The sequence below is a fragment of the Sebastes fasciatus genome, chromosome 14 (genome assembly GCF_043250625.1).
Source record: "Sebastes fasciatus isolate fSebFas1 chromosome 14, fSebFas1.pri, whole genome shotgun sequence".
In the NCBI taxonomy this organism is placed as follows: domain Eukaryota; kingdom Metazoa; phylum Chordata; class Actinopteri; order Perciformes; family Sebastidae; genus Sebastes; species Sebastes fasciatus.
Genome location: NC_133808.1, coordinates 33,107,413 through 33,134,292, shown reverse-complemented (window position 1 = coordinate 33,134,292; position 26,880 = coordinate 33,107,413). Strand labels below are relative to the sequence as shown.

The 26,880-nt window shown below is 49.4% G+C and overlaps 2 protein-coding genes across 2 annotated transcripts in view; one reads left to right on the top strand and one right to left on the bottom strand.

Annotated features, from left to right (window-relative positions):
- LOC141781996 (bone morphogenetic protein receptor type-2-like) overlaps positions 1-26,880 on the bottom strand; it is a 119,185-nt gene that overhangs the window by 35,370 nt on the left and 56,935 nt on the right. The gene's annotated exons all lie outside the window — the stretch shown is intronic.
- ttn.1 (titin, tandem duplicate 1) overlaps positions 1-26,880 on the top strand; it is a 227,197-nt gene that overhangs the window by 169,250 nt on the left and 31,067 nt on the right. Inside the window, exons 155-173 of the mRNA XM_074658001.1 lie at positions 89-364; positions 650-949; positions 1,069-1,371; positions 1,459-1,758; positions 1,870-2,157; positions 2,270-2,572; positions 2,753-3,055; positions 3,140-3,445; positions 4,352-4,639; positions 4,761-5,051; positions 5,134-5,421; positions 6,433-6,715; positions 6,829-7,136; positions 7,228-7,332; positions 7,737-7,934; positions 8,017-8,313; positions 8,416-9,003; positions 9,135-9,437; positions 9,556-26,871. Of these exons, the coding sequence (XP_074514102.1) occupies positions 89-364; positions 650-949; positions 1,069-1,371; positions 1,459-1,758; positions 1,870-2,157; positions 2,270-2,572; positions 2,753-3,055; positions 3,140-3,445; positions 4,352-4,639; positions 4,761-5,051; positions 5,134-5,421; positions 6,433-6,715; positions 6,829-7,136; positions 7,228-7,332; positions 7,737-7,934; positions 8,017-8,313; positions 8,416-9,003; positions 9,135-9,437; positions 9,556-26,871 (22,644 nt within the window). The remainder of the gene's footprint in view (positions 1-88; positions 365-649; positions 950-1,068; positions 1,372-1,458; positions 1,759-1,869; positions 2,158-2,269; positions 2,573-2,752; positions 3,056-3,139; positions 3,446-4,351; positions 4,640-4,760; positions 5,052-5,133; positions 5,422-6,432; positions 6,716-6,828; positions 7,137-7,227; positions 7,333-7,736; positions 7,935-8,016; positions 8,314-8,415; positions 9,004-9,134; positions 9,438-9,555; positions 26,872-26,880) is intronic.

The window sequence follows — 26,880 nt, the reverse complement described above, 5'->3', positions numbered from 1 at the left end:
ATAACACTAGATAGGACCACCATTTATTATTTCAAGGCTGCTCTCAGCTTCCCTACATAATCTGTCCGATCTGTTGTCCACCCCGCAGTGGAGCCAAAGATCGTCATGCCAGACACGATGAGCGCCAAAGCCGGAGCCAAGCTCAGAGTGGAGGCTCTGATTTCCGGAAAACCCTCCCCGACCTGCAAGTGGCTGCGCGGCGAGGACGCGGTGGTCTCGTCCAGCCGTCTGGCCGTGCACCATTCCGGCAACCTGTGCGTCCTGATCATCAAAGACGTGTCGAGGACCGACAGCGGAGAGTACAGCCTGGTGGCTGAGAACAGCTCTGCCAAGGTGGTCGAGTCCCTGAAGATTATCATTAGAGGTCAGTGTTACCCACAATAAGGTGATAGATGGAAGACCAAATTACTGGCCGTAATGGAAGTTCTTCATGTTTAAAGCTGATGTTTCGAGCGACCCAGTAGCTCTCCTGGTAAAGCGGGCGCCCTATGTACTTAGGGGTGGCGGGTTAGGGTTGAATCCGACTCGCGGCCCTTTGCTGCATGTCATCCTCTCTCGCTCCCCCCTTCATAACTGTCACTATCTCTGTTAAATAAAGGCAAAAGCCCCCAAAAAAACTTTTTTTAAAGCTGAGTTTTCTGTGTTTCAGACATCCCCGGTCCTCCCGAGGGCCCCGTGGTGATCAGCGACATCGACTCTGACGCCTGCTCCCTGGCCTGGAACAAACCGCTGGAGGACGGCGGCAGCAATATCACCAACTATGTGGTGGAGAAATGTGATGTGAGCAGAGGCGACTGGGTGACGGCTACCTCTTCTGGGCAGAAAACCAGCTGCAGACTTGGGAAGCTCATCCCCGGGAAGGAGTACGGGTTCCGCATCCGTGCTGAGAACCGCTTCGGGGTGTCAGACCCGCTTCAGTCCGACAGGATGGTGGCAAGGTTCCCCTTCGGTAAGTTCGACTGAAACGTGTCACCGGTCCTTAATTAGCTTCAGATGGAAGCTTCTGTCTAAAGTTGACAGGTTTTATCATGACAGACAATATTGATTTGGTTTGTTTTGTGTCACCAGATGTTCCCAGTGAGCCCCTCAACTGCCGCATCAACAAGACCAACAAGGACTGTATGTTCGTGGCGTGGGATACGCCCGAGAGCGACGGCGGCAGTCCCATCACAGGTTACTACATCGAGCGTAAGGAGAGGAACAGCCTACTGTGGGTGAAGGCCAACGACAACGTCGTACGCACCACCGAGTACCCGTGCGCCGGCCTCATCGAGGGCCTGGAATACACTTTCAGAGTGTCCGGCATTAACCGGGCCGGCCAGGGCAAACCAAGCAAGAAGACCGACTTTGTCACAGCTAGAACGCCCGTTGGTACGTTTGCCGCCGACGCAACAAACTTAATTTTATTCATTTAGTCTTGTTTCCTTACTTTTGCATATGTGTTTATTTGTGTCACAGACACTCCAGGTAAACCCGAGATCCTGGACGTGACCAAGAACTCCGTCACTCTGGTTTGGACCCGTCCGAAGAACGACGGCGGCAGTAAGATCATTGGCTACTACGTTGAGGCCATGCGGGTGCCAGCAGACCCCTGGATACGCTGCAACACCAGCAGCCAGAACGTCCCGAGGGAGGAGTATACGGTGACGGGTCTGGAGAGAGACCTGCAGTACCAGTTCAGAGTCATCGCCAAGACCGCCGTCAACATGAGCAAACCCTCCGAGCCCACAGACCCCATCCTGGTCTGTGCCGAGAACGGTGAGAGCACCAGGCTGGTAAACCAGTCACAACAACAACATTACTGTATTTCATTCAGCTCACAGATCTGAGTCGTAGTAACACTTTGTTATCTCATCTTCACGAACACAGTTCCTCCGAGGGTGGAGCTCAACGCCAAGATGCAGAAGGGTTTGAAGGTGAAGGCCGGAGCCACGATCCTCTTGGAGGCCGAGGTGTTCGGTAAGCCGATGCCCAGAGTGACGTGGAAGAGAGCCGACGACAGCCTGAAATCAGGTGCAGGCCAGACCCTCAGCCATCACAGAAACCAATTCCAGCTGGAGATGACGGCGGTCACCAAGGAGCACACAGGAACCTACACCATCCTGGCTGAGAACGCTAGCGGCTCCAAGACCGCCGAAATCCAGGTCGACATCCTCGGTGAGTGCTTCCATTTTTTCTGTTGGGAAACTCTACCTTTCACAGTCTATGAGCTATTCACAGCTTCACCATCAACATGCTCATAGTCCTTTATTATTCTGTGTCTCCTCAGACGTGCCCGGACCTCCTGCCAGTGCCAAATACCTGGAGGTGTTTGCCACCAGTATCAAGATGTCCTGGGAGCCTCCTCTGATGGACGGCGGCGCTCCTGTTAAAAGCTACATCGTGGACAAGCGTGAGACCAGCAGAGCCAACTGGGCCCAGGTCTCCGCCAAGGTGAAGGGCCCTGTCCTCGAGTTCAACGTGGAGAAGCTGATTGAGAGTCACGAGTACCAGTTCCGAATCCGTGCTGAGAGCACATGGGGAGTCGGAGACCCCCTCGTCACCAACCCGGTCATCGCCAAGAACCCGTTCAGTGAGTCATTACCAGCGTGGTATCAGTGGTTATGAAGAACGTTAGCAGTCAGAGCGATGACGAGTGGCAGCTACACAAACCAGCTCACTGTCACAATGAGTCCACATTTAGTTGCTTATTTCAAACTTGAAATACACGATTTAATATCTAACTAAAACCTGAACTCTGTGTCACTTCCAGCTCTCCCTGGCCTTTGCGAGGCCCCGGTGATCACCAACGTTGCCAGGCATCGTATGACCGTGAGCTGGAAAGAGCCCACCGATGATGGAAAGTCCACCATCCTGGGCTACATGCTGGAAAAGAAAGAGACCAAGGACATCAACTGGATCAAGATGAACAGGAAGCCTATGATGGAGAGGAGCCTGGAGTTTACAGGCCTCACGGAGGGAGCCGAGTACCAGTTCAGAGTCAGTGCCGTCAACATGGCCGGGGTTGGCAAACCCAGCGAGCCCTCGGCTGCCACCACCGCACAGAATCCTCTCAGTACGTCCCGTAACCTCAGAGTAACACCTGCACTGTTAGGCTCTCTGAGAGTAAACTAACCTCTGTTAATGTGCTCTTCCTCAGCTCCTCCCGGCCCCGTTGTGAACCCCGGTGTGACCGACACTACCCAGAGCACCATCAGCCTTGCCTGGACCGCCCCCGCCAACACCGGCGGAAGCCCCATCATTGGATACTTGGTGGAGTGCAAGAAGACCGACGCCGAGAACTGGGTCCGCTGCAACGTCCCCAGGAACCTGCAGGAGACCAGCTACGCCATCCAGAACCTCATACACAAGGCCGAGTACCAGTGCCGCATCGCTGCCGTCAACAAGATTGGCTTCAGTGAACCGGTAGAAGTACCCGGCACGCATGTTGCCAAGGACATCATCAGTACGTATGGCTTCAACGTCTTGAACTGCATTTATTTAGTTTCTGTAGGAGTGTAAGTAGAACACAGTATGGACGACATACCGAGGTACACAACCGGCCCGAACCTGGAGCTTATTCATAGTTACCGTCATGTTAGCCCAGATCAGGGTCCTGGTGTATTTCCAGTCAACTTGACGCAATCGATCTTCTGGAGGCGGTAACGGCTCGGTTTTAAAGCTAGAGTGAAGATCCTGGTATCATAGTAAACTATAGAACCTGATGGATCCATCGGTACCAACCAGGTCAGACTAGGAGGTCATGAAGAGGTTAAATAACGCTCCAAACTTGTCTTGTCCATTTTCAAAGGGGTCCCTTGACCTCTGACCTCCAGATCAGTGAATGTAAATGGGTTCTATGGGTACCCACGAGTCTCCCCTTTACAGACATGCCCACTTTATGATCATCACATGCCGTTTGGGGCAAGTCATAGTCAAGTCAGCACACTGACACACTGACAGCTGTTGTTGCCTGTTGGGCTGCAGTTTGACATGTTATGATTGGAGCATATTGTTTGATGCTAAATGCAGTACCTGTGAGGGTTTCTGGATCAATATGTCATTGATATGTGTTGTTCATTGATTTATAATAATAAATATATACATCCATTTACATAAAGCAGCATATTTGTCCACTCCCATGTTGATAAGAGGATTAAATACTGGACTAATCTCCCTTTAAGGTTCATTTAGAACAGATACAACATGTGAGATTAATCGCGATTAACTATTTTAATCTATTGATAGCCCTGGTTTTTATTTTAAAAGAGCACAAACAGCAGTTTTTGCTTCATTTCTTACGTCCAACATTTAGGCCTTTGCAGCTGTAATAATAAGATCATAAACTATCCTCTGTGTTGTGTTCCTGCAGTTCCTCCCCAGGCGGAGCTGAGTGCGGAGCTGAAGGCGGGTCTGGAGCTGCGCGCTGGCGCCATCATGAGGCTGCACGCCATCATCAAGGGCACTCCCGCTCCCAAGAGCACCTGGGCCAAGATGAACACCAACATCAAGGAACGCCCGGACATCGTCATCAAATCGAGTAACACCGACACCCTGGTGATGGTGGAGAGCGTCAACAGATACGACGCCGGTAAATACATCCTGAGCCTGGAGAGCACGGCTGGCATCAAGATGTACACCATCGTGGTCAAGGTTCTCGGTGAGTGAAGGACTTTCATTATTTCATCTCAGTTTGTTTGCATTGATAAGTACTCTGTAGAAACGGACTGACCCGGGATCATCAGATGTTTTGGATTTTCTAATGTGTTGTGTCTCTGCAGATACACCCGGTCCACCGGTCAACCTGATGGTGAAGGAGTCCTGTAAGGACAGCGCCTCCATCTACTGGGACACTCCTCTGATTAACGGTGGCTCTGAAGTCACCCACTACATTGTGGAGAAGCGTGACACTGAGAGGAAGGCCTGGTCCATCATCTCCAACAACTGCGACAAGTGCGCATTCAAGGTGCCGGACCTGGACGCCGGGCGGTCTTACTGCTTCAGAGTGTCGGGGGTTAACCAGCTGGGCGCCGGAGAGTGCTGCGAGACGGCCGACTCAGTCAGAGCATCTGGTGGGTTTCATGATTTTGTGCTTCTTTTGTTTTTCTGTTCTCACAAACATCGTACTGACTGCACTCATGTTTGCTTCTCCAGAGGAGCCGGGGCCTGTCATGGACTTCAAGACTTTGCTGGTCACCAAAGACTCCTGCACGCTGAGCTGGAAGAAACCCCTCAGCGATGGCGGCAGCCGCATCATCTGCTACGTGCTGGAGGTTCTCAACGGCGACGACAAGTACAAGGAGCTGATGAGGGCCAAGAACTTGCAGTACAGCGCCAAGGACCTGGTGGATGGCAGAGAGTACACCTACAGAGTCAAGGCTGTGAATGACGCAGGAGAGAGCGCCGCCAAGGAGCTGGTGGTGGCCGCCAAGGACACGATCAGTAAGTGCCTCGAAAACTTACTGACAAAACAACTATTCAGGAGGTGTTTAAAGGTTCTCATTACCTCCACACGGCTCTCAACAAGGCGGCGGCTGAGCCAGCGGCTAGTAGCTAACGGTGCTAACAGCGCATCAGTGCAAACAACAGCAACAGAGCTAACAGAGCTAACCTGGGGGGGAACCGGGGGGTGGGCGCTACGCTGTCATTCAGGACGCAGTTATCAGCTGTAACCGCCGTATGAGAGCGGTGCGGAGCGGCGGCCGTGAGCTCGCCAGTGGAGCACGCGAACAAGGAGTCACATGCATGCGTGGCTTAACCTGACGCCTTCATTGGAAACATGCTGCCTTCAAATGAAACTGGTGAACTCATGTTTCCAACATGGAGAAGTCGTGTACACAATATGTTTGGCGTTCAAGTGGTTAAGTCGTGAGAACACGGCTTCTAAGCAACAACAATATTAACGTCACTGTTGCCGTCTAGAGGCCACAGAGGCTGACATTTAGCAAGCAGTTTGGAAAAAGGTGGGCACTTTCAAAAAATACTTGGCAGGTGATTGGATGAACCACCTGTCAATCAAACTCTTGCTGAAGCCAGTTGGAAGAAGAGCAAAAACATGTTTTCCATCTAGAAAAGCCTTCCGTGCCGTTCCTTGCTCTTCTTTCAATGAAGAAATCCTCTCCAGCTCTAATAGAACCGATGCTGTCGCAGCAGCTACGCTAACCTTTTTAGGAGCCGCCGTTGTTGATTCAACGCCTCTCAGTGTCGTCTCGCACACCTAAGCCACTATCTGCAGTAGCTTCTCACAGGACGCTGATCGGTCCAGACACAAACGCATTACTTGAAGCCTGACAAGGTGGATTTTTCGTGTGATATTGTGACATCGTAAGAATCCAGCTACCATGCGAGGTAACGAACGGCCGGCTATGCTGAGCACAGAGAAGTTGTTGCTCTGAATATTGAACTGATAACCGTTAAATAGAGTTTTAACTACTCAATGCCTCATCTCTGCAGTTCATCCCAACTGTGACTTGAGGGAGCTGCCCAACATGATCTACATCGCCAAGGAGGGCAGCACCGTCCGTCTGAAGATCCCAATCATCGGCAAACCTACGCCCAAGGTCTCCTGGAAGAAGGGAGACGAGGAAAACCTGACCGACAGCGGCCGAGTGTGCGCCGAGTCTTCTGCGGTCAACACCACCCTCCTGATCAGGGACTGCCAGAGGAGCGACGCCTCCAAGTACACCATCACCCTGAGGAACAGCGCCGGAAGCAAGGAGTCCACCATCTTCATCAGGTACAAATCAAACTGGTGTTTCAGAGAATATAACACAACATGAAGACTCAAAGTGGGTCACGCTATGCTAGTTTCAGCCATATCCAGGCATTCAATCCTCCGTTTCCTTTCAGGGTGGTGGGTAAACCCGGCATACCAATTGGACCCATTAAGTTCAAAGATGTTACTGCCGACGGCGCGACACTGAAGTGGGTTCCTCCCAAAGATGACGGTGGCTCAGAGATCACTAACTACATCCTGGAAAAAAGGGACTTCATCACCAACTTGTGGGTGACGGTGTCCTCCGCCGTGGAGACCAACACCATGAGGGTGACCGGTCTCCATGAGGGAACCGAGTACATCTTCAGAGTCTCTGCTGAGAACAAGTACGGCGTCGGAGAGGGACTCAAGTCCGACTCCCTCGTTGCTAAGCATCCCTTCAGTGAGTGACTATCTAAAAGGCTGAATGTTGAAGTGTTGAACTTCAGAACTGAGCTTGTCCTGACGGTTTCGATATCGCTGTTTTTCTACAGACGTTCCAGATGCTCCTCTTCCACCTGAGGTCATGAGCATGCGCCACAACTCCGCTTACCTGGCCTGGTCTGACCCCAGGAAGACTGGAGGATCTCCCATCACAGGTGCAGATCAGTTTGAACACTTCACCTGCCTGTTGTCAAACATCCATGTTATTTTGTCTTACATTATTTGATGGGCACGATAATAACGCGTTAACGCAAATTAACGCAAACACCATTCATTTCTTTAACGCATTAACGCAATCGAGCTTTCGGAGGTTGTAGCGGCTCAGTTTTAAAGCTAAAGTGAAGATACTGGTATCATATGAAACTAGTAAACCTGATGAATCCATCGGAGGCAACCAGGTCAGACTAGCTTGATAAGAGTATTAAATACTTGACTAAGTACTAATGTGAGATTAATTCGCGTTAATCTTTGATTCTTATATAACTTTAATTTCTATATATATGATGTGTCTGTGAGCTTAATATGGTTTCTCCCCCCCCGCCCTCGGTCGTACATTCAGGCTACTATGTTGAGTTCAAGGAGAGGAACAGTATGTTGTGGAAGAGGTCGAGCCCAAGTGCCTTGAGGATGAGGGAACACAAGGTAACCGGGCTGACTGAAGGTCTGGAGTACGAGTTCAGAGTCATGGCGGTCAACATGGCCGGCATTGGCCGACCCAGCGCTCCCACCGATCCACACGTGGCCCTGAATCCCATCGGTAAGTAGGCAACAAGTTACTAAATACTAAGTCTGTAAAAATATGCAACAATGCTTTCATGTTTTAATATCTGCATCATCAGATGCCCCCGGGAAACCTGACGTGATCAGCATCACCAGAAGCACCGTGACCCTTCAGTGGACCGAGCCGCAGTTTGACGGCGGCCATAAACTGACGGGCTACATCGTTGAGAGGCGCGACCTTCCCTCTAAGATCTGGGTGAAGGCCAACAACGTGAATGTTGTGGATCCTGCGTTCACTGTAACCGATCTGCAGGAGGGCTGCAAGTATGAGTTCAGAATCAGGGCCAAGAACTCCGCCGGCGCTCTCAGCCCGCCCTCCGAGCAGACGGATACTATTATCTGCGCAGATGAATATGGTGAGATATAAAACCAGCACTAGGATGTTGTCTCGCATTTCAGTATACCTTCAATGATTATCTTGGCATGATAAATAAAGTCTTTCCTATTTTGTCCAACAGCCGCCCCAACCATTATCATCGAAGCTCAAGTGAAGGAGGGTCTGACTGTCCGAGCCGGCGATACTATCGTCATCACTGCCACAAGCATTTTAGGCAAACCAGCGCCGACCTCATGCTGGTCAAAGGGAGGAAAGTATTTCAAACCCTCTGATCTTGTTCAAATTGAGACCACCGCGACCTCGTCCACTCTGTACGTCAAGTACGCCGGCAGGAAGGACTCTGGGGAGTACATCATCACCGCCAGCAATCCCTTCGGTGTAAAAGAAGAAACCGTCAAGGTCACAGTTCTGGATGCTCCTGGTGTTCCCGGACCCATCGAAGCCAGCGGCGTCTCCTCTGAAAAGGTCACTCTTACCTGGACAGCTCCCACCGAGGACGGAGGTTCTCCCGTCAAGTATTACACACTGGAGAAGAGAGAGACCAGCCGCCTCCTCTGGACCATCCTGGAAGAAAAGGTCATCGACTGTCACTATGTGGCCAACAAGCTCATCCAGGGCAACGAGTACTTCTTCAGAGTCTCTGCTGTTAACCAGTACGGTGCCAGTGAGCCCTCCCACTCTGAGGCAGTCAAGATGGTTGATAGATTCGGTATGTGCTGTTAGTTCATGTTCCTTAAGTCCTCTTACATCCTACATTTGTGCTTAATTTCTTTAAAGAAGAAATGTCTCTGGGAGAAGAATACAGATCCATGAATGTGTTTCTTTTGTCTATGTGTGTAGGTCCTCCCGGTCCACCATCTAAACCGGAGGTGGAGAAAGTCGATGGACATTCAGCCACTGTGACCTGGAGGAGACCAGCTGAGGACGGAGGAAGTGACATCATAGGTTACTGTGTTGAGAAGAAGGAGAAAAAGGGGATGAGATGGGTCAGGGCGTCCAAGAAATCCGTAGCCGAGCTCAGCTACGAAGTCACCGGTCTCACCGAGGACATCGAGTACGAGTTCCGTGTCCTTGCCGAGAACAGAGCTGGCTTTGGAGAACCAAGTGAACCGTCGATGCCTGTCAGAACAATAGTTGTTGCCTGTAAGTAAAAAGACGTTTTTTTCAGCTGTGAAAAGCAAACGGCCACCGTAATTAATCCATTTATAGAGTGCTATATTTAGTTATAAAAGACACTAACCACTTATTTTATGTTTGACAGATGTGCCTGGACCTCCAATCAATCCAAGAGTCACAGACACAACCAAGACCACCGCCACTCTGAACTGGGGAAAACCTCTTGATAACGGTGGACTTGAAGTCACCGGATACGTGATTGAGCACAAGAAGGAAGGAACAGAAGAATGGGTTAAGGACACCCCTTCATATCCACTTAGGATCACAGAGTTTGTTGTTCCCGGGCTGGAAACTGGTGCAAAATACTTCTTCAGAATTAGCGCGGTGAACGGTAAGGGAGCAGGTGAACCGGCTGAAACTAAGGAACTGATTGAGATTGTGGAGCGTGCAGCTGAACCTGGTTTAGAGCTGGACCTTGAGCTGAGAAGAACCCTCGTCGTTAGGGCCGGCTGCTCCATTCGCCTCTTTGTGCCAATCAAGGGACGTCCTACGCCTACTGTCACCTGGACGAAGGAAGGTGGTCCTGTCCCACGCGCAGTCATTGACAGCACCGAGTCATTCACAATGCTGATCATCCCCGAGAGTTCAAGGATTGATGTGGGTAAATATGAGCTTACCCTCGAAAACTCAGCTGGAAAGAAGAGTGCCGCTATAAACGTGAGAGTTCTGGATTCACCCGGACCTCCACTTAACCTAAAACCAGTCAGGATCGACAAGGAGAGCATTAGTCTTAAGTGGGAGATGCCTCTCATCGATGGTGGCGCCAAGATCACCAACTACATAATTGAGAAGAGAGAATCAACACGCAAGGCTTTTACTACCGCTGTTACTAATTGCCCGACCACCTCCGTCAGGATCGGTGACCTCGGTGAAGGCTGCGAGTACTACTTCAGAGTGTCTGCCGAGAATGAGTACGGCATCGGTGAGGCGGTGGAAACTACTGATCCAATTCGTGCATCGCAGGCACCAACTCCTCCAGAGAGTATTATTCCTACTGATATCACCAAGAACTCTGTGAGCCTGGCTTGGACCAAACCCAGGCACGATGGTGGAAGCAGAATTACGGGATATGTCCTTGAAGCCCAGAAGAGGGGAACTGATCAGTGGGCACATGTGACAGCAGTCAAGACCCTGGACTTCACGGTGAAGAATCTTAATGAGACTGAGGAATACATTTTCCGCGTCATGGCTGTCAACAGCTCGGGTAGAAGCGGTCCACGTGACAGCAAACCCATCGTTGTCAGGGATTCTACTTCCCTGCCGGAGTTTGACCTCCGAGGTGTATGTCAGAAGACTGTTATTGCCAAGGCAGGAGATGACATCAAGGTGGAAATTCCAGTCATGGGACGTCCTAGACCAACTATCTCTTGGCAAAAGGATGGTGCAGCCCTGAAGCTCACACAGAGAACCAATGTGGAAACTACTGCTGCCACCGTTATCCTCAGCGTCGGCGAATGCACCAGAGCTGACAGCGGTGTGTACACTATGACGGGAAAGAACATTGTTGGTTCTGTGACGGACAACATCCTCGTCAAAGTGCATGATGTACCTGGGCCACCCAAGGGGCCAGTTAACATCGTGGAGATATCTCGTACCTATTGCGTTTTTGCATGGGACACTCCTGAGAATGACGGAGGTGTTCCAATCAACAATTATGTGGTTGAGATCAGAGACACCACTTCCCAAACATGGACAGAGCTGTCTTCCACTGTCATCCGTACCGTGTTCAAAGCCATTCGCTTAACCACTGGTTCAGAGTACCAGTTCAGAGTAAAGGCTAAGAACAGATATGGTGTTGGACCTCCCATCACCTCCTCCTCAGTGGTGGCTGCCTATCCATTCAAAGTCCCCGGACCTCCTGGTACTCCAGGTGTTGTTGCATTTACCAAGGACTCAATAACAGTTGGCTGGAATGAGCCTGTCGTTGATGGTGGAAATGAAGTCATTGGTTATCATTTGGAGAGGAAAGAAAGAAGCAGCATCATGTGGAACAAGATTAGCAAGAGTCTCGTGAAAGGAAACCTCTATAAATCCACCGGGCTTGAAGATGGAGCTGCCTACGAGTTCCGTGTCATGGCTGAAAACATGGCTGGAATTGGTAAGCCTAGCAAGGCCTCAGAACCAATACTGGCCTTGGACCCTGTAGACCCACCAGGTCAGCCTATGCCAATATTTGTCAACAAGAATGTCATCACCATTCAGTGGGAAAAGCCTGAGTACGATGGTGGTTTCAAAATCACTGGCTATGTAGTGGAGAAGAAAGAACTGCCTGCTGGCCGCTGGATGAGAGCCAACTTCACCAACATCACGGAGACGGTGTTCACTGTCAGCGGACTGACTCAAGATGCCTCCTATGAGTTCCGTGTTATAGCCAGAAACTCAGCAGGTTCAGTGAGCGTGCCCTCTGATCCGTCAGACCCGATTACCTGCAAAGATGACATTATTGAGCCACGCATTATGGTTGATGCCATCTTTAAGGATGTTGTTCTCGTGAAGGCAGGAGAGTCCTTCAAGCTTGATGCTGACATCGCTGGTCAACCAACCCCGTCGATGGTGTGGACCAAGAACGGAAAAGAGGTTGAGAACACGATGAAACTGGACGTAAAGTTCACAGAACTGACAACTCTTCTGACCAACAAGGAATCTGTCAGACCAGATGGAGGAGAATTTGTTTTGACTGCCACTAACGTTGGTGGATTTGCTAAGCACATCTTTAATGTTAAAGTGCTCGACAGACCTGGACCACCAGTTGGACCTCTTGACGTGTCTGATGTCAACGCTGACAGCTGTTTACTCACCTGGGCTCCACCTGCAGATGATGGAGGTGCCAAGATCGAAGGATACGTGATTGAGAAGCGTGAGTCAAGCAGACTTGTTTGGACCAATGTGGTTTCAGACCTACAAATTACACAATTCAAGGTGACAAAGCTGCTCAAAGGAAATGAATACATCTTCAGAGTTATGGCACTAAACAAATATGGACTTGGTGAGTCTCTTGATTCAGAACCCACTATTGCAGACAACCCATATGTGATTCCAGATCCTCCAGGGAATCCTGAGGTGACGGCTATCACTAAAGATTCAATGGTTGTTATGTGGCAAGCGCCTGTGAGCGACGGTGGAACTCCCATCACCAACTACAATATTTCAAAGAAAGACAGAATAGGCCTACGCTGGGTCAAATGCAACAAGAGGAAGGTCAAAGATCTACAGTTCAAGGCAACAGGCCTTATTGATGGACATGACTATAAATTCAAAATAGTTGCTGAGAATGCTGCTGGAGTGAGTGCACCAAGTGCCTCAAGTCCATTCTACAGGGCCACTGATGCACTGTACAAACCAGGGGCCCCATGCAACCCCAGAGTCTTGGACACAACCAAGTCCTCAGTTACTGTCGCCTGGAACAAACCTGTGTATGACGGTGGCTCGGACGTCACCGGCTACATTGTGGAGACCTGCATCCTATCTGCAAAGGAGGAAGAGGAGGAATGGACCATTGTGACACCCAAAGAAGGACTCCGCGCCACTTCGTTCACCATCATTAACCTGAAGGAGAACCAGGAATACAAGATTAACATCTCTGCTGTCAACGGTGAAGGAGTTGGAGAGGCAGCATCTGTACCTGGCAACGCTAAGGCAGAGGACAGGCTCCTCCCACCTGAGATTGATTTGGACGCTGAGCTCCGCAAGGTCGTCAGTCTCAGAGCTTGCTGCTCACTCAGGCTGTTTGTGCCTATCAGAGGCAGACCAGCTCCTCAGGCTAAATGGACCAAAGGAGACGGTGAGCGTGTTGAGAGGGCAACTATTGACAGCACGACATCATACACGTCACTTGTCATTGGAAATGTCAACAGATTTGACAGTGGAAAGTATAATCTTACAGTTGAAAACAACTCTGGCTCCAAGACAGTTACAGTCCAGGTCAGGGTGCTCGATACACCCAGCGCTCCACAGAATCTCAAGATTACTGCTGTGACAAAGGAAGCCGTCACTTTGACTTGGGAGCCACCAGCGAATGATGGAGGAGTTAAGATCAAGAACTACATTGTTGAAAAACGTGAGTCCACAAGGAAAGCGTATGCTACAGTCAGTGCTATCTGCCATCACACCACCTTCACAGTAGACCAGCTCTTGGAAGGATGCAACTATTATTTCAGAGTTTTGGCTGAGAATGAATATGGCATTGGCCTGCCCATTGAGTCTGGTGAATCAGTTAAAGTGTCTGAGAAACCACAGCCACCTGGCAAAATCACTCTTAAGGATGTTACCAAGAGCAGCGTCACCCTCTCTTGGGAGAAGCCGGCGCATGACGGCGGCAGCAGAATCGGCTGTTATGTTGTTGAGATCCAGCCCAAAGGTGTTGATAAGTGGACCCAGGCTGTGATTGTACAGGAAACAGAAGCTACTATTACTGGACTAAATGCAGGTGAAGAATACATGTTCCGTGTATCAGCAAAAAATGAGAAGGGAGCAAGCGACCCACGTCAAATCGGCGTGCCTGTGATCGTTAAAGATCTTGTGATTGCACCTGTTGCCAAAATGTTGTTCAACACATTCAGTGTGTTGGCAGGAGAAGACCTGACGGTACAGGTTCCATACGTTGCACGTCCCAAAGCAGCCATTTCCTGGGTGAAAGATGGGCAGCCTCTGAAGAGAACTACCAGAGTCAACTTTGATGAAACAGACACAATGCTGCACCTCAACATAAAAGAGGCTACTAGAGATGACGTCGGACAGTACCGTATTACTTTAAGCAACACAGCAGGAGAGACAACAGCAGACATTGGCATTGTTGTGCTAGACAAACCCGGCCAGCCGGGTGGTCCAGTTAAGGTGGAGGAGGTCACTTCTGACCGTGTAACCATCTCCTGGAACAAACCAGAATATGTCGGTGGTTGCTCCATCAAACACTATATTGTGGAAAAGAGAGACACATCCACAACTACCTGGATGGTTGTATCTCCGAACCTTGCAAGAACCAAAATCAAGGCAGGCAGGTTGAAGACTGGCTCTGAGTATCAGTTTAGGATCACAGCAGAAAACAGATATGGAAAAGGCCCAGCTCTTCTCTCAGAGTGTATTGTGGCTCAATACCCATACAAGCTCCCAGGACCCCCAGGAACACCATCCATTGCAGTCTGCTCCAAGGACAGCATGGTGGTGGCCTGGAATGAACCTGTGATTGATGGCGGATGCACTATCTTGGGCTACCATCTTGAGCGCAAAGAGAGAAACAGCATTCTTTGGGTAAAACTTAACAAGTCTCTTATAACTGACCAAACCTTCAAGACCAATGATCTGGAACCAGGACTGGAGTATGAATACAGAGTTTATGCAGAAAACATTGTTGGAATAGGCAGAGTGAGCAAAGTGTCTGAGGGACGTGTTGCTAGAGATCCCTGTGATCCCCCTGGCACCCCAGAGGCAACAAAGATCACTAAGGACTCAGTGACTATTGTTTGGACCAAGCCTGAATATGATGGCGGTGCGAAGGTTACAGGCTACATTGTGGAAAAGAAGGAGCTTCCTGAAGGTCGTTGGCTGAAGGCTAACTTCACCAACATAATTGAGACGGAGTATGTTGCAACCGGACTCGTACAGGACAACCAATACGAGTTCCGTGTCATTGCCAGAAATGCTGCTGGTGTTTTCAGTATGCCCTCTTACAGCACCGGTCCTATCACTGCCAGGGATGAAATTGAACCGCCACGCGTCAGCATCGACCCAGAGTACACACAGACTGTTGTGGTTAATGCTGGAGACAACTTCAAGATTGATGCAGATGTTCATGGCAAACCATTGCCCTCTATCCGCTGGATGAAGGGAGAGCAGGAACTGGGCAACACTATTCATAGAGAAATTAAGGACACGCCCACCAAAGCTTACATATCTATCAAGGAAGCTAAACTTTCCGATGGAGGACAATACACTCTGCTGCTGGTAAATCCAGGAGGAGAAAAGGCCGTAAAGGTCAATGTCGTTGTTCTAGATAAACCCGGAGAACCACAAGGACCTCTTGTTGTCACAGGAATAACCAAAGATCGGTGCTGCCTTGCATGGAAAGCACCACTACAAGATGGCGGCAGCAAGATCTCTCACTACATTGTAAAGAGGAGAGAGACAAGCAGGCTAGTCTGGACTGTTGTTGACTCAAACGTGGAGAAGACTTGCTTGAAGGTCACTAAGCTCCTGGAAGGAAATGAGTACATCTTCAGAGTCCATGCTGTCAACCAATACGGAGTCAGTGCACCACTTGAGTCTGCTGCCGCCATAATGAAAGATCCATTTGCGGTCCCTGGAACACCCAAGAGCTTGGAAGTTTCAGATATTAAAAAGGATTCAATGGTGCTCACCTGGGAGGCTCCTTCTGAAGATGGAGGTAGTCCTATCACTGCATACATAATTGAGAAACATGATAAAGAAGGTGTGAGATGGACCAGATGCAACAGGAAAACAGTCACTGACTTGACTTTCAAGGTCACTGGACTCATGGAGAGCCATAGTTACGAATTCCGAGTTGTAGCTGAGAATGCTGTAGGTGTTGGTGAGCCAAGCTCCCCGACTGTATTCCACAAAGCTCTTGATCCCGTCTTCAGCCCTGGCCCGCCAAACAATCCAAGAGTAACTGACACAACTAGAACATCAGTATTCCTGTCGTGGGGCAAGCCCGTCTGTGATGGAGGCTGTGAGATTCAGGGATACGTTGTTGAGTGCTGCTTTACCACGATGCCGGCTGAGGCCCCTGCTGAAGCCCCGGCTGCCACAGAAGCCCCTGCTGAGGAATGGACAATGTGCACACCACCAACAGGTGTCAAGAAGACCAAGTTTGAAGTTGCAAACCTGAAGGAAAACCAGGCGTACAAGTTTAGAGTATGTGCTATCAACAAAGTTGGAGTTGGTGAGCATGCTGATGTCTCTGGAGCTGTTGTTGCCCAGGACAGGACAGAAGAGCCTGACCTCGACATTGACGCAGAACTGAGAAAGATTGTGACCATTAAAGCTGGAGCTTCCCTCAGACTGTTTATTCCTATCAAAGGAAGGCCCACTCCTACCATCAAGTGGGACAAAGATGAAGCTGCACTTAAAGAGACGGCTCAGGTCGAGTCGACCAGCAGTTTCTCGTCCCTTGTGATTGACAAGATGAGCAGAAATGACAGCGGTAAATACACCATCACCGCAGAGAACACCAGTGGAACCAAATCTGCCTTCGTTGTTGTTCGTGTTCTCGACACACCTAGTGCTCCTGTTAACTTGAAAGTGAAAGAAATTACAAACCAGTCCGTGACACTGGCATGGGAGCCACCTCTGTTGGACGGTGGGTCCAAGATCAAGAACTACATCATTGAAAAGAGAGAAAGCACACGCAAAACATATGCAGCCGTTAAAACAAATTGTCATCATCTTTCATGGAGGATTGAGCCACTCCAGGAGGGTTGTAGTTACTACTTCCGAGTCCTTGCTGAGAATGCACATGGAGTTGGCTTGCCAGCAGCGACTGCCAATCCTCTTAAGGTCTCAGAGGTACCCCAGTGTCCAAAGAGCTTGAGTGTTACAGATCAAACCAAAACAAGCATCTCTTTAGCCTGGGAGAAGCCGGAGTACGATGGTGGTAGCAGAATAACGCAGTACCTACTCGAGGTGCAACTTAAGGGCCAGGACAAGTGGTCCCCTGTTAACACATTTAAGACAATGGAGGCTACTGTCACCAAACTGAACCCAGGAGAGGAGTATGTGTTTAGAGTTACAGCAATCAATGATAAGGGAAAGAGTGACTCCAAAGTCCTTGCTGGTCCAGTGATGACCAAGGACTTAGTCTTTGAGCCAGATATTCGACCAGCATTCAGCAGCTACAGTGTCAAAGTGGGCAAAGACCTGAACATTGACATTCCCTTCTTTGGACGACCTAAACCAAAAGTCTCATGGACTAAAGATGGAGATGCTATGAAGTTCACTACCAGAGTCAACATTCACAACACAGCAACACACACAACGCTGAGCATTAAGGAGGCAGCAGGTGATGATGGTGGCATGTACGGTATAAATGTCGCTAACTCAGCCGGAAAGAAAGACACATCAGTTGAAATCGTTGTACTTGACAAGCCTGGCCCTCCATCCGGCCCCGTGAGGTTCGATGAGATCACAACACAGAGTGTCACTTTTTCATGGGATCCACCAAAGCACAATGGCGGTTGCCAGATTTCAAACTACGTTGTACAGAAGAGAGATACTACTACAACAACGTGGGAAAATGTTAGCATCAACTATGCCAGAACCACCATCAAAGTGCCTCGACTGAAGACTGGATCTGAGTACCAGTTCAGGATCATTGCTCAGAACCGCTACGGCAAGAGTCACGGTCTGGATTCATCTTCCGTGGTCGCTCAGTACCCATACAGAGAACCAGGCCCACCAGGAACTCCATTCATCTCTTCTCTCTCGAGGGATCACCAGGTGGTTGAGTGGCACGAGCCCGTCGCAGATGGAGGCAGTTCTGTCCTCGGCTACCATATTGAAAGGAAAGAGAGGAATAGTATTCTCTGGGTCAAGATCAACAAGACACTTATCCACGAGCCTATTTTCAAGAGTCACCCCTTGGAGGAGGGTATCGAGTATGAATACAGGGTTTATGCTGAAAATATAGTTGGCATTGGCAGATGCAGTAAGGTCTCAGAGGGCTGTGTCGCCCGTGACCCCTGTGATCCTCCTGGCACACCAGAGGCCATCCATGTGACCAAAGATACCATCATCATCCAGTGGACTAAACCAGAGTATGATGGCGGCAGTAATATAACCGGCTATACTGTGGAGAAGCGTGATCTGCCAGAGGGCAGGTGGGGCAGGGCCAACTTCACTAATGTGATCGAGACCCAGTTCACCGTCACCGGTCTGACTGAAAACGCACAGTATGACTTTAGAGTCATTGCTAAAAATGCTGTCGGCACCATCAGTAAGCCATCCTACAACAGTGGACCAATCACTGTAAGTGATGAGTTGGAGGCACCCAAATTCTCCATTGACCCCGCATTCACCAAGACTATTATCATCAATGCCAGAGAGACCTTCAAGCTTGACGCCGACGTCCGTGGCAAGCCGCTCCCTACGATCCAGTGGTTCAAGGATGAAAAACCAGTCGAGAATACGCTCAGACTCGAGATAAAGAACACAGAAAATCACGCAATGATTGTCATTAAGGACTCTGTTAGAATTGATGGTGGAGTTTACACACTCCAGCTGTCAAATCAGGCCGGCAGTGAAACTGTTCCATTCAATGTCGTGGTCCTGGACAGGCCTAGCCCATGTCAAGGACCCCTCCACATCGCAGGAGTAGCTGAAGATAGATGCACACTGGTATGGCAGGCCCCCCTACATGACGGAGGTAATCCTATTAAACACTACCTGATCGAGAGAAGAGAGACCAGCCGTCTAGCTTGGACCATTGTTTCCAACAGCTGTGAAAACACATGCTACAAAGTCACCAAGTTACTGGAAGGCAATGAGTACATGTTCCGCGTCACGGCAGTCAACAGTTACGGTGTCAGTGAGCCACTGGAGTCTAGCGGAGTGGTCATGAAGACTCCATTTGTTCCTCCTGGTCCATCGCATATTGAGGATGTGTCCAACATTGCTCACGACGGCATGACCGTCACTTGGTCTGCCCCGGAGACTGACGGCGGCAGTGAGATTACCAATTACATCCTTGAAAAGAAGGACAGAAATGGAATAAAATGGACCAGATGCAACAGACAGAAAGTCACCGATCTATCCTTTAGAGCTACGAGCCTAACCACCGGCCATGAATATGAATTCAGAGTGACTGCTGAGAATGTAGTTGGAGCAGGAGAGCCAAGCCTTCCAAGTTCATACTTCAAGGCCAGGGATCCCACGTACAAACCTGGTGCCCCGGCATATGTGAACGTGAGTGACTCCACAAAGACTTCTATTACGGTGGCGTGGGGTAAGCCTCTGTCTGACGGTGGCAGCGCCATTCAAGGATACATTGTTGAAGTCTGCAAGGCTGAAGAGGAGGACTGGACCATGGTTACTCCCCCCACTGGCCTGCGTGTCAACAAATATGAAATTACCAAACTTACTGAGGGTCAGGAGTACAAGATACAGGTGTGTGCTCTGAACAAACTGGGAGTTGGTGAGCCGGCAGCTCTCTCTGGAACAGCTAAGCCAGAGGAAAGGTTGGAACCACCAGAGATCCAACTCCACTCTGATCTGAGGAAGGGCATCACTTTGAAAGCTGGTGGATCTGTTAGAATCCATATCCCGTTCAAGGGTAGGCCAACACCTGAGATTAAGTGGACTAAGGATGAGGGAGATGTGACTGAAAAAGCGGTGGTCGAGAAAGCTCTCAACTTCACACAGTTGTCCATTGACTCATGTGACAGGAGTGACTCGGGAAAATACACGTTGACCCTGACAAACAGCAGCGGGTCTGTGTCTGAGTTTGTTGCTGTTAAAGTCCTGGACACACCTAGTGCCCCTCTGAAGCTTGTGGTTAAAGAAGTCAAAAAGGACTCGGTCACTCTTGTATGGGATGCCCCGCTGATTGACGGAGGTTCCAAAATCAAGAACTACGTCATTGACAAGCGTGAATCAACCAGAAAGACGTATGCTAATGTGTCCACAAAATGCACCAAGACAACATTCAAAGTTGAGAACTTGATTGAAGGTGCTATGTACTACTTCAGAGTCATGGCTGAGAATGATTATGGAATCGGTCAGGCCGTTGAAACAAAGACGGCTTCCAAGGCCTCCGAGGTACCGCTGCCTGTTGGAAAAATCTCCGTCACCGATGTCACCAAAGCCACTGTCTCCCTGGCCTGGGAGAAACCTGAGCATGATGGAGGCAGTAGAATTGGTGGCTACCTAATTGAGATGCAACCCAAAGGTGCAGATAAGTGGGGCGTTGCAACAAATACAAAGACGTGCGATGGCACTGCCACAGGCCTCACAGCAGGAGAAGAATACCTATTCCGTATCATTGCTTACAATGAGAAGGGAAAGAGTGAGCCAAATGCGCTTGCTGCGCCCATTGTTGCCAGCGACATAGCCATTGAGCCAAGCATTAAGATGCAATTCAACACCTACAGTGTATTAGCTGGAAAAGACTTGAGGTTGGAGTTCCCTGTGCTTGGCAGGCCCAAACCTAAAGTCACCTGGACCCAGGACGGTCAGCCTTTGAAGATAACATCCAGAATCAATGCGATATGCACTAAAACAACAACTGGACTTAAAATTACTGAGGCATGCAAGGAGGACTTTGGCAAATATTCCATCACAGCAACCAATAATGCCAGCACAATCACAGAGGAAGTGGCTGTCATTGTCCTTGACAAGCCCGGTCCACCAAAAGGTCCACTCAAGGTTGTCGAAGTGAGCAACACCTTTGTTCATCTCTCCTGGGAGCCCCCGGAGTACATGGGTGGATGCCAGGTAAAGAACTATATAGTTGAGAAGAGAGACACCACAACTCAAACATGGCAGGCAGTCACCACACAACTTGCTAGAACAGCTCTCAAGGTCACCAAGCTGAAGACTGGTGCAGAATACCAGTTCAGAATCATAGCTGAAAACAGATATGGAAAGGGTGCATCTCTGGACTCCAAGTCCATCACTGTTCAATATCCATACAAACCACCCGGGCCTCCAGGAACACCACATGTCAAATATGCAACGAAGGAAATGATGACCATTGAATGGAATGAGCCAGTCATTGATGGTGGAAGTACAGTCATTGGGTACCATTTAGAAAGCAAGGAGAGAAGCAGTATCATGTGGAACAAACTGAACAAGACTCTTATCACCGATACCGAGTTCAAGATCTGCAATCTGGAGGAGGGTATTGGATATGAATTCAGAGTCTATGCTGAAAATATTGTTGGCATTGGCAGATGCAGTAAAGCGTCTGAGTCCTTTGTTGCGCGTGACCCGTGTGATCCTCCAGGTGCTCCTGAAGCTGTGTCTATCTCTAAGACCTTGATCAAGATTCAGTGGACCAAGCCTCAGTATGATGGTGGCAGCAAAGTGAACGGATATATCGTGGAAAGGAAAGATCTTGCCTCCGCTGATAAGCGCTGGGTAAGAGCTAATTTCACAAATGTAGTTGAGACTGAGTATACCGTCACTGGCCTGACGGAGAATGAGCAATATGAATTCAGAGTCATTGCAAGAAATGCAGCCGGAGTCTTCAGCGAGCCTTCTGACAGCTCTGGACCTATTACTGCTACTGATGAGATTGAACCACCAAGGGCCTCAATGGATCCCAAATACAAGGATGTTATTGTTGTCAATGCTGGAGAACACTTGCTTCTTGATGCAGACATCCATGGGAAACCAATTCCTGATGTTGTCTGGCTAAAAGAGGGCAAGGAAATGGACAAAGCCCTGCGTATTGAAGTGAGAACTACACAGAAACGTGCAGCCATTAACATCAAGGATGTAACCAAGCTTGATGCTGGCCACTATGATCTCGTTCTCAAAAATCCGGGTGGTACAAAAACCTTCCCTATCACTGTCAAAGTCCTTGATAAACCAGGTCCACCCGTTGGACCCATGAAGATGACAGGAATCATGGCTGACAGGTGCATCCTTGCCTGGTCTGAACCAGCTCTAGATGGTGGGGCTAGCATCACTCACTATATCTTGGAGAAGAGAGAGACCAGCAGGTTGTCCTGGACAGTGGCTGCACCAAATGTCAAGGGTCTCTTCTATAAACTAACAAGTTTGCTTCCTGGAAATGAATACATTTTCAGAGTCAGGGCAGTCAACAAATACGGTGCTGGCGATCTTCTCGAGAGTGAAGCCGTCATTGCACGCAATCCTTACAAGCCACCTAGTGCTCCTGGAACTCCAGAAGCAAGTCAGATCACAAAGGACTCTATGGTCCTGTCATGGACTGCTCCAGAACAGACTGGTGGAGCTGACATCGAAGGCTACCACCTTGAAAAACGTGACAAAGATAGTGTTAGGTGGACGAAATGCAACAGAGAAAAGCTGACTGACAACCACTTCAAGGTCACCGGTCTGATGACAAACCACTTCTATGAGTTCCGTGTTGCTGCTGAGAATGAGGCTGGAATGGGAGACCTCAGTGAACTGTCCCTGCTCACCAGGGCATGTGATTCCACAACACCACCTGGACCTCCACACCATCCTAAGGTGACCGACTACACAAAGTCTACCGTGTCTCTGTCCTGGCGCAAACCTGAGTTTGATGGTGGTGCCTACATAAAGGGCTACATCGTTGAAATGAGGGAGTATACACCAGTGCCCGAATCAACAGAGGAGGCCGAAGTAGCACCAGCAGTAGTGGCACCAGTTGAAAAAGAATGGACTATGTGTACTCCACCCACCGGCACACAAGCCACTAAACTCACTATCACAGACCTGAAGGAGGGTGGAGAGTACCAGTTCCGTGTCTGTGCCATCAACTCTGAGGGAGTGGGGGAGGCCGCTAACGTCCACAGCACCGTGGTTACTTCTGACAGGGTAGAAGCACCAGAGATTGAGCTGGATGCCGATCTCAGAAAGGTGGTATCTGTCCGCGCAGGTGGATCTCTGCGTCTGTTTGTCACCATCAGAGGAAGGCCTGAACCAGCTGTGAAATGGGAGAAGATTGAGGGTACTCTCACAGAGCGTGTTGCGATTGACACCACCAGTTCATACACCATGCTTGTCATTGACAATGTTAACCGCTTTGACAGTGGCAAATACTCGCTAACGCTGGAGAACAGCAGTGGTGAAAAATCTGCTGTTATTGCAGTGAGAATTTTGGATACACCAAGTGCACCACAAAAGTTTTCTGTGAAGGAGCTCAAGAAGGATTCAGTGACCCTCGCCTGGGATACACCACTCACTGACGGTGGTGCGAAAATCACAAACTACATTGTAGAGAAGAGAGAGTCTGTCAGGAAGGCTTATACTACCGTCACCAGCAACTGCCTGGCCAACTCATTCAAGATTGAAGAGCTGCCCGAGGGAGGCATTTTCTACTTCAGAGTGTGTGCTGTTAATGAATATGGCCAAGGACAGATGGTTGAAACCAAAGAGGTCAAAGTGTCTGAGGTGCCGCAGCCACCAAACAAGGTTCGGCTCGTAGATTTGACAAAGACCAGCGTGTCACTGGCATGGGACAAACCTGCTCATGATGGTGGAAGCAAAGTCATGTGTTACAACGTAGAATTTAGGCCTAAGAGTGGAGATAAATGGGGCGCAGCTTGCACAGTCAAGGTGACTGAAGCAACTATTCCTAATCTGACTCCTAATGAAGCCTATTTATTCAGAGTCATTGCAATCAATGAGAAGGGAAAGAGTGAGCCAAAGGATCTCGGCTTGCCCGTGGTTGCAAAGGATGTGGAAATTGAACCATCTGTCAACTTACTGTTCACCACATACAGTGTGAAGGCTGGAAAAGACCTCACTCTTGAGGTTCCAGTAAGAGGCAGACCAAAGCCTGTTGTATCCTGGAAGAAGGATGGCCTTCCTTTGAAGCAAACATCATCCGTTACCATCTTAAACACCTTAACCTCATCCAAAATCATCATCAAAGAGGCTAACAGAGAACATGTTGGCAAGTTTGAGGTGACCCTGGCAAACACAGCAGGAACTGTCACTGCAGATATTGGAGTTGTTGTACTTGATAAACCAGGTCCACCTAAAGGTGTTAAGGTGGATTCTGTGACATCAGACAGCATCACACTGTCCTGGTCTCCACCAGATTATGATGGTGGCTGCTCCATCAGTAACTATATTGTGGAGAAGAGAGACACAAACACACAAGAATGGCAGATGGTAGGAGGTAATGTCGCCAGAACATCTTTCAAGGCTGGCCGCCTGACACATGGAGCAGAGTACCAGTTCCGCATCTATGCAGTCAACCGTTATGGAAAGAGCACATATGTGGATTCACCTGGAATCACTGCTCAGTATACCTTCAAACAACCTGGACCTCCTTCCACGCCTATAGTGAAGTTGGCCACCAAGTCTTACATGTTGGTGACTTGGAATGAGCCAGTCATTGATGGCGGTAGTCCTGTTGCGGGCTACCATCTGGAGAGGAAGGAGCGTACTAGCATTCTTTGGACAAAGATGAACAGAGTAATGATTAAAGATACAGAATACAAAGTCAATGCCATTGAAGAGGGCATGTTGTATGAATACCGCGTCTACGCTGAGAATATAGCTGGTATCGGTAAATGCAGCAAGGTCTGTGAACCTGTAGCAGCCAGAGATCCATGTGATCCTCCAGGCACACCTGTGGTCACCGCTATTACCAGAACATCTGTCTCCTTGTCTTGGGCTAAACCAGAGTATGATGGCGGAGCCAAGGTTTCTGGCTACACCATTGAACGAAGAGACCTTCCTGAAGGACGCTGGACAAGGTGCAACTTCACCAATGTGCCCGAGACCCACTATGAAGCGACAGGCCTTACAGAGAATAGCCAGTATGACTTCCGTATCATTGCTAAGAATGCAGCTGGATTGTTCAGTGGACCGTCTGACAACACTGGCCCCATCACTGTCAAGGATGATGTGGATCCACCACGCATCATGATGGATGTCAAGTTCAGAGAGACACTGCGTGTGAAAGCAGGAGAAACTCTTAAGATTAATGCTGACCTGGCAGGACGTCCTGCCCCCGTCGTTTCCTGGACCAAGGATGGCAAAGAGATCGAGCTGAGAGCCAGAATCCAGATTGTTTCAACAGATACCAGCACTTCTGTCATTGTGAAGGATAGCATCAGAAGAGATTCTGGACAGTATGTCCTGACTCTACAGAATATTGGCGGAACAGTTGCCATGCCAATAAACTGTGTGATTCTAGATAAGCCAGGACCCTCAGCAGGACCTCTGCAGATCACAGGTCTCACAGCTGAGGCGTGCACTCTGTCATGGGGTCCTCCTCAGGAGGCCGGTGGTGCTGACATCACACATTACATTGTTGAGAAGCGTGAGACCAGCCGCTTGGCGTGGACAGTGGTGAAGGGAGACATCAAAAAAGAATACCTCAAAGTCACAGGACTGCTCAAGGGCAACGAATACATCTTCAGGGTTTTGGCTGTCAACAAGCATGGATCTGGTGAGGCTCTGGACAGTGATGCTGTAAAGATTACAGATCCATACACTTTTGCCACTGCTCCAACTAACGTTGATGTCACCACCATAACTGGAGATTCAATGACCCTCACCTGGTGCAAGCCAGCCAGTGATGGAGGCAGCCCCGTCACTGGATATGTGATTGAGCGCCGCGAGAAGACAGGTATGCGCTGGGTCCGTGTGAACAGAGATCCAGTTGTTGAATGTACCACAGTGGCAACCAAACTGCGCAGGAGTTGTGAGTATGACTTCAGAGTCTGTGCTGAAAACGCCGCCGGTCTGAGTCCTCCAAGTGAACGATCTGCAACATTCAGAGCAGCAGATCCTCTCGTTGTTGCTTCTCGCCCAACCAAGCCGAAGATCATCACTTCAACCAAGGACAGTGTGTCCGTTGTCTGGAAACCACCGAGAGATGATGGTGGTGCCCCCATCCTTGGATACAGTGTAGAATACAGAGACTACATCCGTAAACCAGAGCCAGAGGTTGAGGGAGAAGAGGAAGAATATGAGGAGGAGGAGGAGGAGGAGGAATGGGAGGTACCTGAATCACCAGAAGAACTAGCAAGATGGGTTGAAGCTATCCCTCTTGCCAAGAGCTTGGAGTTCACAATCACAGGACTAAAGACAGATGCAGAATATGAATTCTGTGTCAAGGCAATAAACAAAATTGGCAGCAGTTCGCGTAGCCTGTATTCAGATGGAGCTGCAGCAACGGACAGAACTGCTGAGCCATCGTTCGATGTTGACATTGAGTTGCGTAAATTACTTATTGCCAAGCATGGCACAGCATTTACTCTGAATGTACCATTCAAGGGCAAACCTGTGCCATCGGTGACATGGGCCAGGGAGGGCGTTGATCTAAAGGTTAGAGGAACCATCGAATCAACAGAATCCAGCACTTCACTGACCATTGAGAAGTCAACCAGGAATGACTCTGGAGAGTACAGCGTCACTATTGAATCACCGTTGGGAAAAGCAACATTGCCCATGATCGTCAAGGTGCTCGACTCTCCTGGACCTCCTGTCAATGTCAAAGTCTCAGCAGTGACCAGGGATTCTGCAACCATCAGTTGGGAAGCTCCGGAGAATGACGGTGGTGATGCAGTGAAGGCCTACCATGTTGAAAAACGTGAGGCCAGTAAGAAGGCCTGGGTGTCGGTGACCAGCAACTGCCACGCGTTGACATACAAGGTGGAAGACTTGCAGGAGGGAGCCATGTATTACTTCAGAGTTATTGGAGAAAATGAGCATGGAGTGGGTGTCCCTCAGGAGGCCAAGGCTGGAACAAAGATTACAGGTAAAATAC